A 14,495-nucleotide genomic window follows, 5' to 3' on the forward strand; every position below is an offset into this window, starting at 1 on the left:
ATCATGAATGTAAGTGATTTGTAAGCACAAACAAAATGATTCAGTTGAGCTCAACGGGAGTGCTAAAGTGCATGTGAATTTCCCATTGGGATTAATAAAGTATCTATCTATCTATCTATGAACGTTCTGTGTGATGTCATCAACATCTTTAGTTTCACAGACACTCTAAGTGTTTAAAGCGCATTACAAAAACCACCTGAATCCGAAGTCCTGACTTATTTGATTCGTGAACAAGTTACTACCCGAGACTCAGTCTAATGATTCTCACTACTTTGATTTGCAAACTTATTACGAGTTGCACACGCTCATTAATTTCTGATTCTGTAACAAAACGTCTTATGTTAATTATACATCTTAAATGTGTTATGCTTTGTGCCTGAAAACAGGTCACTGGCCAATGACATGTTAAATATGTAATTATTACAAACGCCCCATATATGCCTGACTCAAAATGAATCAATCAAATGAATCCATTCACTTAAACGGGTAGCTGGAATTAATCCAATCTGCAAAGTGAATCAAAATGGTCATCACTACTATAAAATAATGCTAATGTGCGTTGGATGTTCACATAGTAACTAAGACAAAAAGTGCAACCATCGCAAACAAATGTTTTATTGGAAAGTGAAATATACAAGCAATACACTTAACGATAGCGGTGCAGCTGTAGGGTATTGCGTCTTCTCCAGGCTGCACGGCGGGATCCACCAATTGTAAGGTGGAACCTGTGACCCTTGCCAAGACCACGGCTCTTCCGGCCTGCAGAGGTAAGACCACGCATCTCTCTGTGCTTGTGAACAGGTTTTGTAATCCATTGGGTATCGGGATTGCGTCTGATTGCCTTGTGGAATGGGTCAACGAGAATCACTTCAAAAAATTTGTATGTAGAATCTTCACCCACCCAGTAGGAGTTCAGTACCCTCAGGGCTCCACAATGACGACCAGCACGCCCCTAAATAAACAAAAATAAAGTATAATATTTAACTATCTGCAGGAAGATATACAGGGGCATAAGTACATTTTCTAAAACATCAAGAGAATTATATAATCACAAAGGCACCTTTTAGATATTTTAAATGAAAGGCTATTCAAACACCCTAGTTAGTTGAATGTGAAATATTTGTAGGCACATCTATGAGCCTATTATAAAAGAGTACATTATACCAGAATAAACTGTTGAAGTATTTGGAGGAATCAGTTTTGCTGTTATGTTAAAATTATTGGAAAAATTGCAAGCTCATCGAAACATTGCACATCTAACAAATCTCTGCATGAAAGGGAAAGATGATTGCGACAGTCCTAAAGGTAATGTCATTGTGTATGGACACAGTGCACCCATTAATCATTATTACATTTATTTATTTATTAAAATACTAGGGGGCTTCACTTGCCCACGGCTGCGCTATGCACCGTTGTGAAGAGGGGTCTGAACGCACTGCAAGGAGACGCGGTTGCTCCTCTGAAACCCCTCTTAAACGGTGATACAATGGGAAACACACTTTTTTTTTTTTTTTTAAACCTCCTTTTTGCTTGTTCAGCTGCTGCCGCCATGCCGCGTGATCTGCATCTCGTGCGGCGCTTCAAACGTTTATTGTCTCACTGCCTTGTCTCTCTTCTCCCCCAGACATCCTCAAAACACTATTCAATCTCTTTTCACTATTCTGTTATTTCACCGAGTAATATTTTCCGTTTGTTTGCGCTGTGATCTTTATCACTTTTTTGAGACTTTCGAACTTTCCTACTTCCATTATCTCTAATCTGCTGTGCATGTGCATCGTGCCAATGTTTTTGAGTTCTTTACAACTTTCTTCTTTATCATCTACTGTACATCTATTTCCTTTGTCTTTTTCCGGTCCCGGGTGTGGTTAAATCTCTTGGCACCAAGTACAGTCTCATGGGACATAAAAGTGTCTTTCGTCTTTCTGAGAAGGTCACGTATCTCATCTTCCTGAACAGGTCTCAAGTGTTTTTTTTGTATAGTAGAGAGACATTTCAGCCTGAAACAGTATACATAAATGTATTATACAGATGATATTTATTGAATCTGGCAGAATTTTTAATTGAACTGTAATTAAAAGATTTTTGATCATATCACCAAGTCCTAAAACTTTATACTCCCAAAATGGGAGTGGAAATAGTTTACGTTTTGTCAATATCTGAATGTTTTGCATGTTGCCTAGAGCTGCAAAGGGGACGTGTTTCACCAGATGCAGTTCTCGATTTCAATTGGGATACTTTTCAGGCCTCAAATGGGCATCTTGTAGAGGTATTTATTTATTCAGTTTAATAAGCCATTTTTATTCACTTCAGAGTTGGGGGGAGCTGGTGCCCATTATAGTCATTATGTACACAAAGGAAGGAACCAACATTTTATACCACCAGTACATTACAAGACTGCCACACTCATACAGGGCAAAGAATCTCTCCAAACAAAATACACACATCTTTAGAATGCTGGAAGAAAACAAACTAGTCTGTAGACCAAAACCACAAACGCCTGACAGACAGGAGTTGAACCCAAGATTATGAAGCTGTGGGGAAGCAAAAATAAATTTTCAGCTATGTGATCCACTTTGCATTCTAGAATAGTTGCCTTGAAATCATTCTCTTTGGCAAAGTATGTCTTAAGAAATTCTTAAAAGATACTTTTGGTAAATGTTACTATCAGGAGCCTGAACTAAATCACTTTCCATTATCTTAAATGGTTAAAACTTAAGAATTGATACATTTTGCCTAAACTAACTTCATATTCAGGGGTGTTAAAATGTGTTGTATTGAACCAGTTACTGCACAACTCCCATTAAACAGAAAGCTGTATTACTTTAAATATAAAATGAAACATTTATCTTGCTTACCAATCCAGCTGCTTTACAAATCTTTAATAGTAGGAGTAAAAGAAAACCAACCATCCAATCCATTATGCACAGATTTATTTATATTTCATTTAAAAATACTTTGTTAAAACCTTTAGAATTCCAGTAAGTATTTATACCAAAATATTGCAAACAGTGACTTTGAAAATTTATTTTGTGCTGGTCACTGGAGCTGGTGTCCATTTTACTGTCTTAGTTACATGTTTTCAGTATTCAGATATAACGTGTGCTTTAAACATGCAAAATAATAAAAAGGTATCCAGGTGTGGTGATTGGACAATATCCTAACATATTAATGAGGACATTTAACCAGGACCAAGCAAAACTGTGGCAGACAAGCAACATTTAATATTTAGACTTTTGTGATCTGTCAAAATACAATAAATACTATAACTAGTTAAAACTTCAAAATGTAAATATCAGCATCTTCATTTTAAAGGGAGCCTATACCAGATGAATGGCACACACTGGAAAAATTAAACCAAAAAGGCTGATGTTTGTATTCTAAACTGTAAACAGGATCATGCTTCATGTAAAAGCATAACCTGGTTTAATTATAAAATGACACCCATATACACTTGTAATTCTACAGTCAAAATATTGATCTTCTACAGAGACATTTCAAGCTAAGGATCATATTAGTAAAGTAGAGCTGAATGATAGGATTATTACTTGTCTGACCAACATGCAACTTTTTATCACCCTCCAACACCATGATTAGTAAATATTAACAGTCAAATATGAACCAGTTAGAAACCCATAATATGGGTTTAGAGGAGAAAGTAAAACCAATGGCCTCAAAATTAGTATGAAAGTAAATATTACATAACAAAACACTGAACAACATTAAACAATCATTTAACCTAAATTCTAAGTATAACCTATCACATTTTAAATTTGGCAACTGAACCATCACTTTCATAAAAATTTATCAGGGTTTGCTTATGACTAAGATCTGCAGGATTTAGAAACAATAGGAACATAAAAAGCAAGAGAGTATAGAATTGGTTTGCAATGAAATAAATTCCAAATAATACTTGCCTCTGCCACAGACTGCAAACTGCGGGCAAATTTGATCTGATTTACACCATGATGCACAGGCTTGCCATAAGTAGCACCCTTGGGTACAGGACGCTTGCGGCCACCACGGCGAACACGAATACGGTAGATGACATAACCTGTGAAAACAAGCAGAGATGTCACAAAACATTGAAAACTGTGGGTGATGTTTACACTAATATAAATACAGTAAATCTAAAAGAGGTGTGACTATCCTTTGCCTTCAAACCGGCATCAATTCTTATAGGTACACTTGCACAAAGTCAGGGATTTTGAAGGATTATAGTCAGGTGCAAGATTCACCAATTATACCAAACAGGTTCTAATTATCATTTTCATTTGTAGGTTGAAACACATTAACCGAAACAGAAAGAGCTGTGTAGGTGGTTAAAACTAGGTGAGGAACAGACAAGCTCTGCTACCAAGGTGAGGTTATGGAAGAGTTTCATGTCACAGGTTATACACCATGGCGGGACTGAGCACAGCAACAAGACACAAGGTAGTTATACTAAATCAGCAAGGTCTCTAGCCAGAGCAATCAGCTCAGAACTGGCAGCAACCTGTGAGACCCAGGTACATAACATCTACCGTCCAGAAAAGTCTGGTCACAAGGTCTTCATGGAAGATGTGGAGCCAAACCATACCTCCGATGTGGAAACAAGGCCAAGCGACTCAACTATGCACATAAACACAAGAACGGCAGTGCAGAAAAATGGCAGCAGGTGCACTGGACTGACAAGTCTAAATTTAAAATATCTGGCTGTAGAAGGCGGCAGTTTGTTCACCAAAGGGTTAGAGAGCGGTACAATAATGAGTGTCTCCAGGCAGCAGTGAAACATGGTGGAGGTTACTTGCAAGTTTGGGGCTGCACTTCTGCAAATGGAGTTGGGGATTTCATCAGGATTAATGGGGTCCTCAATGCTAAGAAATACAAGCAGATACTTATCCATCATGCAATACCACCTGGTGTCTGATTGGCCCCAAATTTACTCTGCAGTAAGACACTGATCCCAAACGTATAGCCAATGTCTTTAAGAACTATATTCAGTGTAAAGAAGAACAAGACATCTTGGAAGTAATGGTATGGCTCGCACAGAGCCCTGACCTTATCGAGTGTGCCTGGGATTACAAGACGTGAAAGAAGCATTTGAGGCAGCCTACATCCAAAAGAAGATTCGCAGTTAGTTCTCCAAGATATATGGAACAACCTACCTGCAGAGTTCCTTCAAAAACTGTGTGCAAGTGTACCTAGAAGAACTGATGCTGTTTTGAAGGCAAAGGATCACCACACCAAATATTGATTTGACTTAGATTTCTCTTCTGCTCATTCACTTTGCATTGTTAATTGATAAAATAAACTTAACTCTTCCATTTGTGTAAGCACTGTAAGGGCTCGTTTATACTTCACACTCGGAACACACGCATCACGGCTGCTACGCGTTCCCAGTGTTCATGTTGATGACTCCTCTGAGCACGTCCTCTTAGTTTACAGCATTTTTTCACACCTGCCTATACCTTTTGCACAGGACTATAAATCCCAGGTTTCACTTGGAACTTTAAAGCAATGGGAAACAAGTCTAATTTTAAGTTTTCTTTTAGACCGAGAGTTTCACTGGAATCATTGCCATTGCACTTAACTTTCCTGAGAAAAACAAATACAGGGTTGTTGAAGAACTTTACTTTGCAGAGCATAACGTTTTGATTCAGTTCATATTTAAATTTACTTGTGCGCTTAAAGCCCTTGCCTGAAAAATTACATCTATTATGAGAACATACAAGATAAAATGCATTTAAATGTATAAGACCCTGCTGAATAACAATGTGCAATTTATTTTGGTATGTTTACCAACACTTTTTCAATAATGCAGCACTTTTCATCAACTAAGCAAGGTGACAGAACGCGCTTCCTTGTTCTACTGCCCAGTACATAAAGCTGTTGTAGAAGTCAGAAAGGGAGGTCACATAGATTTTCCTGTTCAGATGTCATGTCATCAAGCTAAACACACAGGTCTGATGATAAAAACTTTTTTAGGCCAGCCTACCATAAGCTATTATAATGCTCTACCTATTCATTAGCAGACACTGTTGGCATAGAACCACAGAGTTAAACCAATAATGGTCCAGAACCCAAACATTCGGAGAAACAAAAGATGTCAGAATCTGCAAAGGATCTCACTTCATTTAGAGATTCTCACATATTTTTTTAAATTTAAAAAGTGGTAAAGTAAAACAGATGTTACTATATGTATATAATTACATAACAAAAGCCTCATATTTCAGGCATTAACAACAGTCACCAATTTAAAAGCCAAACCCTCAATCATTCTTTTAAGTCTCGGTAGAAATCAAAAACTGAAATGTACACCATACAGCCAAATGTATGCAGATACCTAACCATACCATTTATATATGAGCTTGTTGGACATTATTTCCAAAGTATGGGAATTAATATGGATCTCCTCACCCACTTTTGCAGCTACAATAGCCTCCACTCTCCTGGAAAGACCTTCAAGATTTCAAAATACATGGGGGCATTTGTGAGGTCAGGTAATACTACTGGATAATCTGGCTCATAACTGGCATTCCAATTTATCCCAAATGTATTCAGTTGGGTTGAGGTTAGGGCTCTGTGCAGACCTCTCAAGTTCCTCCATACCAAACTCATGAAAACTGTTTTCATGGCCCTGGCTTTGTGTACAGGGGCACAAGTCATAAGGAACAGAGAAAAAAAAGCCTTTCCCAAACTTCTGCCACAGAACTGGAAGTGCACAACTGTCTTTTAATGGTGTTGAATTAATTGCATGTTTCATTTGTGCCAGGGAGACGAGCACAAACTCAGAAAAACAGTCACTGAACACAATCCCTCCTCCAAACTTTACAGTAGGCACTATGAAGTCTGTAAGGTAGGTCGAATGACAGCAGCTTTACACCACTCTAACCAACACTTTGCTCTTGGACATAGTTATCTTAGGCTTGTGGGCAGTGGCTTGGCCATAGAAACGTTACATTAAGCTCCTGATGCCCAGTTCTTGTGCAGATGTTGCTTCAATAGGCAGTCTGGAAATCTGTTGTGAGTGATAACCAGAGATAATAGGCAATTTTTACATACTATAAAATTCAGCAGTCGGAAGCCCCACTCAGAGTTTGCACAGTTTACCACTTTGTGGTTAGGCTGCTGTTCTGCACGGACGCTTTCACTTCACAGTAATAAAAACTCTGATTGGGACAGATCTAGCAGAGCAAAAATTTCACTACTGACTTCTGGCAAAGGTGGCATCCAATGGTTAGTACCAAGTTTGATGTCACTGAGCTCCTCAGCGCGATCCATTCTATTACAAATATTTGTCAAAGAAACTTGCGTGGCTATATGCTTGATTTAGTACGCCACTTTAACAATGGGCATGGAAGAAACACCTTAACTCAATTTTGGATGGGTGTCCACATACTTTTGCCAATATGGTGTACTTTAGTCAAAGTCCAGAGTAACAGAAGCACCTTTTAACAGTACATGTTCCATGTGGCTGGTTGCATTTCTTGCAGTTTTCTCAATGTGAAATTCCTAGAGATGACTTGCTATATACTGCACAGGTAAAATGCTAAACACTGATATAAACAAACCTAACCACCTATAAACAAGCTTCTAATACAGTAACTGTGGTGCAGGATATTAGTTATAGATAACCTTGGACCTAGGGTGTGATAATTTTGGATGTTTGCTTCTGATTAAGGAAGTGGTTGGAATGAAAACAACTGCCGTTAATGAAGCAAGTCACTGACTAATGCATTCAGCAGGGTTTTGTTCTTCTATCAGTATAAGATCAACTCAATGCTCAACTTTATATTAATACTTTATTACAATACTAGTCAACGCCTGCCATAGCATACGGCGGTGTAAGAATAGGAACGGAAACGGTGAGAAAGCAATTCAGAAATCAAGAAGAAATAAATACTTCTTGAAAGACGCAGTGTGCATATAGAATTTCCGGACAAGGATTACATGTGAAAGTGATAAGTAAATCAGGCTTTCCGAATTTACGTACTATGGCAATGGCATCCTGATAGTTTTGTTGCATGTATCTTGGACTTCCTGGAAATGTGGATGGTAATATGATCATTTTGCCTACACGAACATTGTTATTTTCAGCGTTTGCTTGCAGTGCATCTGATAGTTCGATTCGCACATCTTGTTGATGTAATCTGAGATAGTTGAGACGCGCGCCCTGTTTTAACAAACGCATCTACAACTTACTGTTGGAATAGTTTGCCACTGGAGTGCAAAATACTAAATGTACTCCTCATTGCTAACCTGTACGCGTAAAATTGGCATTGAGTAAGCCTTATTCGCTTAGCGGTTCTTTTATTGGGAAGATGTTGTAAATCTCTGTGCCAGCCAATGTCTCCGTAAGGGAATAAAAGTGGGTACACCATAGGATCGCAATTCATATTGAGCGTGGAAATCTGTTTACAAGAGTTGCCTATGGGATAGATGCAAATGTCCCTTTCGGCAGGTGTTTCACTATCTTCTCCGACGAAAATCGCTGCAACATCGGTGTGACATGTCGGGGCATTGTATCGTCGTAAATCCTGCCTAGGGGTTTCCTTGAAACCCATTCGTACAGATGCTGTTGGATTGGACTAAGTGATTTCATGCATGTGGTTGTATGATTTAGCGAAGGGGTGATGGTTCTGAGCATGGAATCTAGCTGGAGAAGTACATTTTTGCTGCATGCAGAATTTGCTTTATTTTGTAAGCGTACTTTAGTAGCTTGCGCTGTGTCAAAAACATAACTGTCCATATTTTGGAGAGGTAGAAGTGTTAACATATAGTGGAGAGATTTGGTGATAAATTTGCCCGTGTATTTTAAAACAGTATGGTCTGTGGCCAGGAGGTTGAGTTATCTGTGCACTCATGGAAGCAAACGCTAGAGAAGAGTTGTATTCTCGAATGTGTTCACGATAAGTTTTAGCTACTGATGTTTGCTGTGTAAGAAGCTGTTGAAAAGACACAGGTGGCTCCTGCAAGGGTGGTAAAACTACTTTACCGTTGTGGCAGCACCTTGAGTACTTGTTGGATGTATTACACTCAGCAGGCCAGTGTAGTGCATGACATGGAAGACGACGAATAGGAATCGAGAGATGCCGTGTCAGCTGCATGTGGGCGGGACCGGTTTTGAAGTGGAAGTAGGACGAATCAGAAGAGAAATATATACATAGGAGATATTCAAGATACAGTTGTGTAAAAGGAATTTCAACCTCCTCAAATGGTGGAACGTTAAGGAAATAAAATGAACAGACTCCTGTGCACTAAAAGACGTGGGGTAAGCAAGCTCCCTTCAGAACGGGATGAGAGTATTTAGATTGAGAGTTGGGTCAAGCTGTCAAACTCAATCATTTTAATTAACAGCAAGCACTGGTCTAAAATTACAAAAACTAATTTGAAATAATAATAATAAAACATGCTACTATGAAACTATGGAATTGGCACTTCCAATTTATCCTTTGTTTCTTACACTAGACAACGTCACTCTGTGTGTGGAGTTTCCACAGCCTGTGTTTGTTTAGGATCCCATTCCCCAGTACTCCTAGGTCTACCTCCTACATTCAAAGATACACACATTCCCACATACATGTGGGAGCATTTTGTATTGTGCCCTGTGATGATTTGGCAGCCCCCTACAGGATTAAGTTCTTGCATTTATTTTCCTGTAATCGTAACTCACCAAAAACATGAAAGGAAATTCAATTTTGGAGCATATTATAAACTGAAGGAAATTTTGCTATGGCACAAAATTAAAATTAATGCATCTTAAGCAAGCTGAATGTGTAAAGAATTCAGTTGGCACAGTGCCTATAGTAAAATCACCATACCCCTTCAGAATCCATGCGTTTTGTGATATTAAACAATGGAAATAAACAATGTAAATACATATAACTAGCTCCAACTATATTTACACATTATATAGCCCACAACATCCAAGTCAAAACATTTTAAAATTGAACAATTGTTAGAATTTTACTAAAATACCACGTTTGGACAAATAAGCCCTTTAATGTAAGCATTATCAAATTATTCAGGTACAACCAATCACCTTCATATCAGGCTAATTAGCCAACATCTCACAACAACTGCAGCAGTCCTGACTAATTCAGCAAGCTAGGGATCTGCACCCACAATCGGAAAGGTTGTCGGATCAAATCCTGTAAAAGTGACTAATCCGTTGGGCCCTTGAGCAAGGCCCTTAACCTGCAATTGCTTTGTGCTGGGTATGATGTTAATCCGCATCCGGCTCTGCAAGCAGGTCCTCTAACTTACAGGGAAGACTTGGGGGTTGGTGGCAGGATCAGCACTCCAGTCACCATAAAAAACCTCACCATTCCAGTGTGGTCCTGAGGTGTCACCTTCTGCACCCGGGTCCCAATCCAGGTGGTTCATTGTATGGTGGGTGCGGCAACACAATATCAGTGTATGCTCCTAACTTCCTGATTACTTCAGAATAAATCCGGCTGTTCCTAACGGATTCCACTGCAAATAGTGCATGGCAATACAAAGCTCCGTGATAAACTTGTGGAAAGGCAAAACTTTGGAGGATACAAAAAGATTTCAATAACTTTACTATTCGTCTGAGTATCATTCAGAAAATTAAGAAGTGGAAAGCAGGAGACACCAAGCACCAACACCTTGCCTACAATTGGGCCATTCCTCCAAAGTACATGACAGAGAGGAAGATATTGTTTGGGGAAACTGCCAAGAGGCGAATGGGAACTTTGAAGGACTTGCATGTGTTCATGCTGAAACTGGTCAATCTGTGAATAGACCACATTCTCACAAGCTTTACATAAAGTTGGCCTGTATGGCAGGGTGGCAAGAAGCAGGACAGGTTATTCAAATTTCATCAAAACAATGACCCTAAACTAACCAAAAAAAAAAAGAGGAAAGTACATATTCTTGAGGCCAAGTCAGCCCTGACTTAAATTGTAAAGAAAATTTGTGGATAAACATGTATAGGGCAGTTTATTGCCTCTCAACCTTCAAATGTGAAGGTGCAAGAAAAAATGGGCAAACATTCCTCACTCTACGTGCACAAACCTTGAAGACACTTGTACAAAAAGACTGACGACCATCATTAAAGCAAAATGTTACTCTACAAATTATTAAGTCACTTTATCTACCCTTTTATTCTACTTTTTCATTGATTTTCAGAACTGCTTTTTACATTACTTGAACGTTCTAAGTAAAAAATGTGTAAATAAAGCAGGAAAATGATTAATGAAATTTGATTTCAGGAAGCAAGGCAAAAAAGTTACTATTTCAAAAGGTGTATATTTTGTACAGGTGGCGCATATTCTCTGGTTACTAGTGACTTTCTGCATACATTACAAAGATTTTCATATACTGTCAAATGATGGCTCTTAACTGGTGTAGGATGTCTGCAAGGTTGACATGATGGGCTGGTCTTGTCTCCTTCAGGCAACCCTAAAGAATTACGTGGGTTCAATTCATAATTGACAGGGGAAATGCCTTTATCATACTTTTTAAGTATGCAGACATCCATTTATTGTTTGTAGTCACTTTATGTATTCCAACTGATCAAAGACAATTTTAAAAGATCGACTATGTGGCAAGAGATGCAAATTACATTTTAAAAAGTCACTTAGAACAGATTATGCTTAAGAGGGCATTTGTGAAAATGATACCAGACACTAAAGATAGGTATTTGTTAGTTGTGGCCTTCAGTTCACATCCGACTACTTTGACATTTGATTTAAACCCATCGCCTAACATTTTAACCGTTTACATAGTAATAAAACTGCAATACTGAGAATGGTTGATCACAACAGCTTAAAAAAAGTAAATGTTACTCCAAGAATAAATAACACGCACAGCTAACCTGTATGTTAAAATAAAAAATGCTCACCTTGCTTTGCCTTGTACCCCAGCCTGCGGGCCTTGTCGGGTCTGGTGGGCCTAGGAGCTCGGTGGAGTGCAGACAGCTGTCGGTACTGCCAACAGCGCACGCGAAGCAAAAATCGCATCACGTCCGACTGCTTCTTCCTCCATAACTCCTGCATGTACTTGTAGGCTCCCATCCTTGGTTATCTGAAGAAAATGTGTGACAAACCAAATTTTAACACTTTGTTGACAGACTCCATCACTGACCAAATAAAAATTAAGCACCAAAAACTACACGTTCACACAGCAAACTCAATGACAACTTATTCAAACTAAGTGGAGGAACGTACAATTTGAATAGACATACATGAGGCATTACGATATGTAATGCGAACAGACAAATTGGTAAATATGCTAGAACTGAATGCTGATACTACACGATTTGAGTAGACGAGTCAAAGGAAACTGGCGCCTGCATTGAAGCTTTGTATGCTGACAATCAACTCGGTAAAGCGCTCGTGCTTGCCTCTTAGGACTGACGTTCTTCTCGATTGCAGCAAACATGGCCTAAAGTAAAACACGCCGACACCAGGCGACCAAGTCGGAAGACTAAAAATGAACCAATACCAAGCCAAAATTATTTATTCAGTCAACAAGAAAATGTCAATCCTCTTGCAACTTCGACAATATTTACTGAAATATACTACCTTCTACTTTCTATCTTATCTTTACAGTGAGCCACTTGCCCACCACTCGTTACTACTACGGCAGCGATTTTTTTCACACGAATACACACAAAATTAAATATAAAGAGTCTATTTAAATCTTTAGCACTTCATCGTCCCGAATATGCGTGATAAATCAACAGATGGTCATTTTTTACGAAGATTTTATAACGATTATTATTGTGATACAAATCAAACAAATCCTTACATGATGGCGTACGAGCCGGAAAGGAAGAGAAACTTCTCCCAGAATGCTTTACTCAAATTGGCCGAGTTACTTCCGGGATTGGCGAACGGTCATATGGGAAATGTAGTCAAATAATGCATTGTATCTTTAAATTTGAAAGCCTGTGCAACATGGACACGGCAGGGTTTTTATTTTATTTTCAAATAAATTTAACATAAGTTTGTAATTTAAGAAATCCACTAAGACTTGCAAGGATAATATTTTTATGTATAGAAAACAATTGATTAGTTTGAAATTGATTCTCAGGCTGTTCGTGAATTGAATGAATATTAAGACAGTATGGTGAATTAAAATAAATGCTAAATAAAATACCTAGCTTTTCCTATAATATTTCAACACTCTACATTGCATATTTATAACCTGCTTTTTCTCAAGACCTTCTCAGAGAGTGGTCCCTTCTCCTCTCCTCGGGAAATGTACTTTCATAACTAACTTTAATCTGCACATGTACAGGAATGTGGCATTCCCAAATATGATGGGCGCCTAAAGTCTCAAAACAGAGTGGTGAAAATGGATAATAGTTTAATCCAAATAAATCTAACTCGTATGCCTGGCTCCCACAAGGTTTTTCCATGCATGTGCAGAAAGACCGACTGAATGACTACAGCCATTCAAGTAACAGCAAACTTCAACAGCCTGGGCACATCAAAGTACATATCTCATGGTACTTTGGTGCAGTTGTAGAGGAGCACTCAACCACTTTGATAAGATCTGGTTCTAGATGTATTTCATATTAAAGTAAGCTTTTTTTGCACTTCTGCAGAAACCAGTCTTCCACTACAATTGAAGCACCACTGTAATGGTGGCTGAGCGTTTTCCCCAACAGTTATTGCTCAGAAAATGGCAAATGGGGAGTAGAAGCTCCTAAAGGAGGCAACAGCACTTTAACTTGCAGTAATGTATTGAAGGTGAATACAAATGGTGACATATAATTATTGGATCTTAATACTGGTGCAGTAAGGAGAGTTCTGATTTAAGCTACAGCTTGAAAAAGTGCACACATTTGAATGCCAGTTAATAATGGCTTTTTTGTTGGCAACAAAGTGAAATACTTACATCATCGACATACAAAATAGCTAGTGGCCAGAATGTATTAGTTTGTTTTGCAAAAATTTTACCTATTAACACATTTATTGGTGACTGAACTTTGGGGTCATAGAATCCACCCTGGACACAATTCATACCCAATTAAACCAATAATAAAAGTTTATTTTGAAATCAGGATAATTTAAACAGTGTCACAGCACCTACAAAAAGCAGGGTGAGTCGTAAAGCTGCAGCACTGGGCACAACTCAACAAACAGACACACTGACGTACATCTAAACTCACTGGGCCAATTTATGGTTACCAATGACTGAAACTGAATCACAAGGGTCACTTCAATATCTGGAAACTGGTGATGCAAAAAATATTACACAACTGATAAGGCAGCAGCCCTAAGCCACTTCTAGCAGGGTCTTTATGATTGGGATAAAGAGTATGGCAACAGATTATGTTTATTTCAGAAACTCAGCATCAGTCCAGGTTATCTCTTCTGGAGGAGAAAGACAGATAGTTGATATAATGAAGTATTTTCCATATAGTGAGTGAAGAAAGCAATACATTTTATTGGACGGTGACCAAGACATACTGTAAATCCTGCCAGATCAGAATGTGATCACTGCAACAGAAACATTAGGAAACAGCGTGTTCCTTAGCT

The 14,495-nt window shown here is 38.5% G+C and overlaps 1 protein-coding gene across 1 annotated transcript; it reads right to left on the reverse strand.

The window, feature by feature from the left end:
- Window positions 1–594: 594 nt before the first annotated feature.
- On the reverse strand, window positions 595–12,826 carry rpl15 (ribosomal protein L15). Its single transcript, XM_028818168.2, has 4 exons — window positions 12,757–12,826; window positions 11,849–12,030; window positions 3,915–4,051; window positions 595–952 (listed from the first exon to the last, which is right to left on the reverse strand). Exons 2-4 carry the CDS (start codon window positions 12,018–12,020, stop codon window positions 647–649), a joined length of 615 nt encoding a protein of 204 aa, XP_028674001.1. The 5' UTR covers window positions 12,021–12,030; window positions 12,757–12,826; the 3' UTR covers window positions 595–646.
- Window positions 12,827–14,495: the final 1,669 nt, after the last annotated feature.

The sequence above is a fragment of the Erpetoichthys calabaricus genome, chromosome 13 (assembly GCF_900747795.2).
Source record: "Erpetoichthys calabaricus chromosome 13, fErpCal1.3, whole genome shotgun sequence".
NCBI lineage: Eukaryota > Metazoa > Chordata > Cladistia > Polypteriformes > Polypteridae > Erpetoichthys > Erpetoichthys calabaricus.

Coding starts and splice junctions, on each gene's coding strand:
- rpl15 (XM_028818168.2), bottom strand. CDS start 12,020: ATGGGAGCCTACAAGTACATGCAGGAGTTATGGAGGAAGAAGCAGTCG. Junction 4,052..11,848: donor GGGGTACAAGGCAAAGCAAG/GTGAGCATTTTT, acceptor TTGTTTTCACAG/GTTATGTCATCTACCGTATT. Junction 953..3,914: donor GTTTGCAGTCTGTGGCAGAG/GCAAGTATTATT, acceptor TTGTTTATTTAG/GGGCGTGCTGGTCGTCATTG.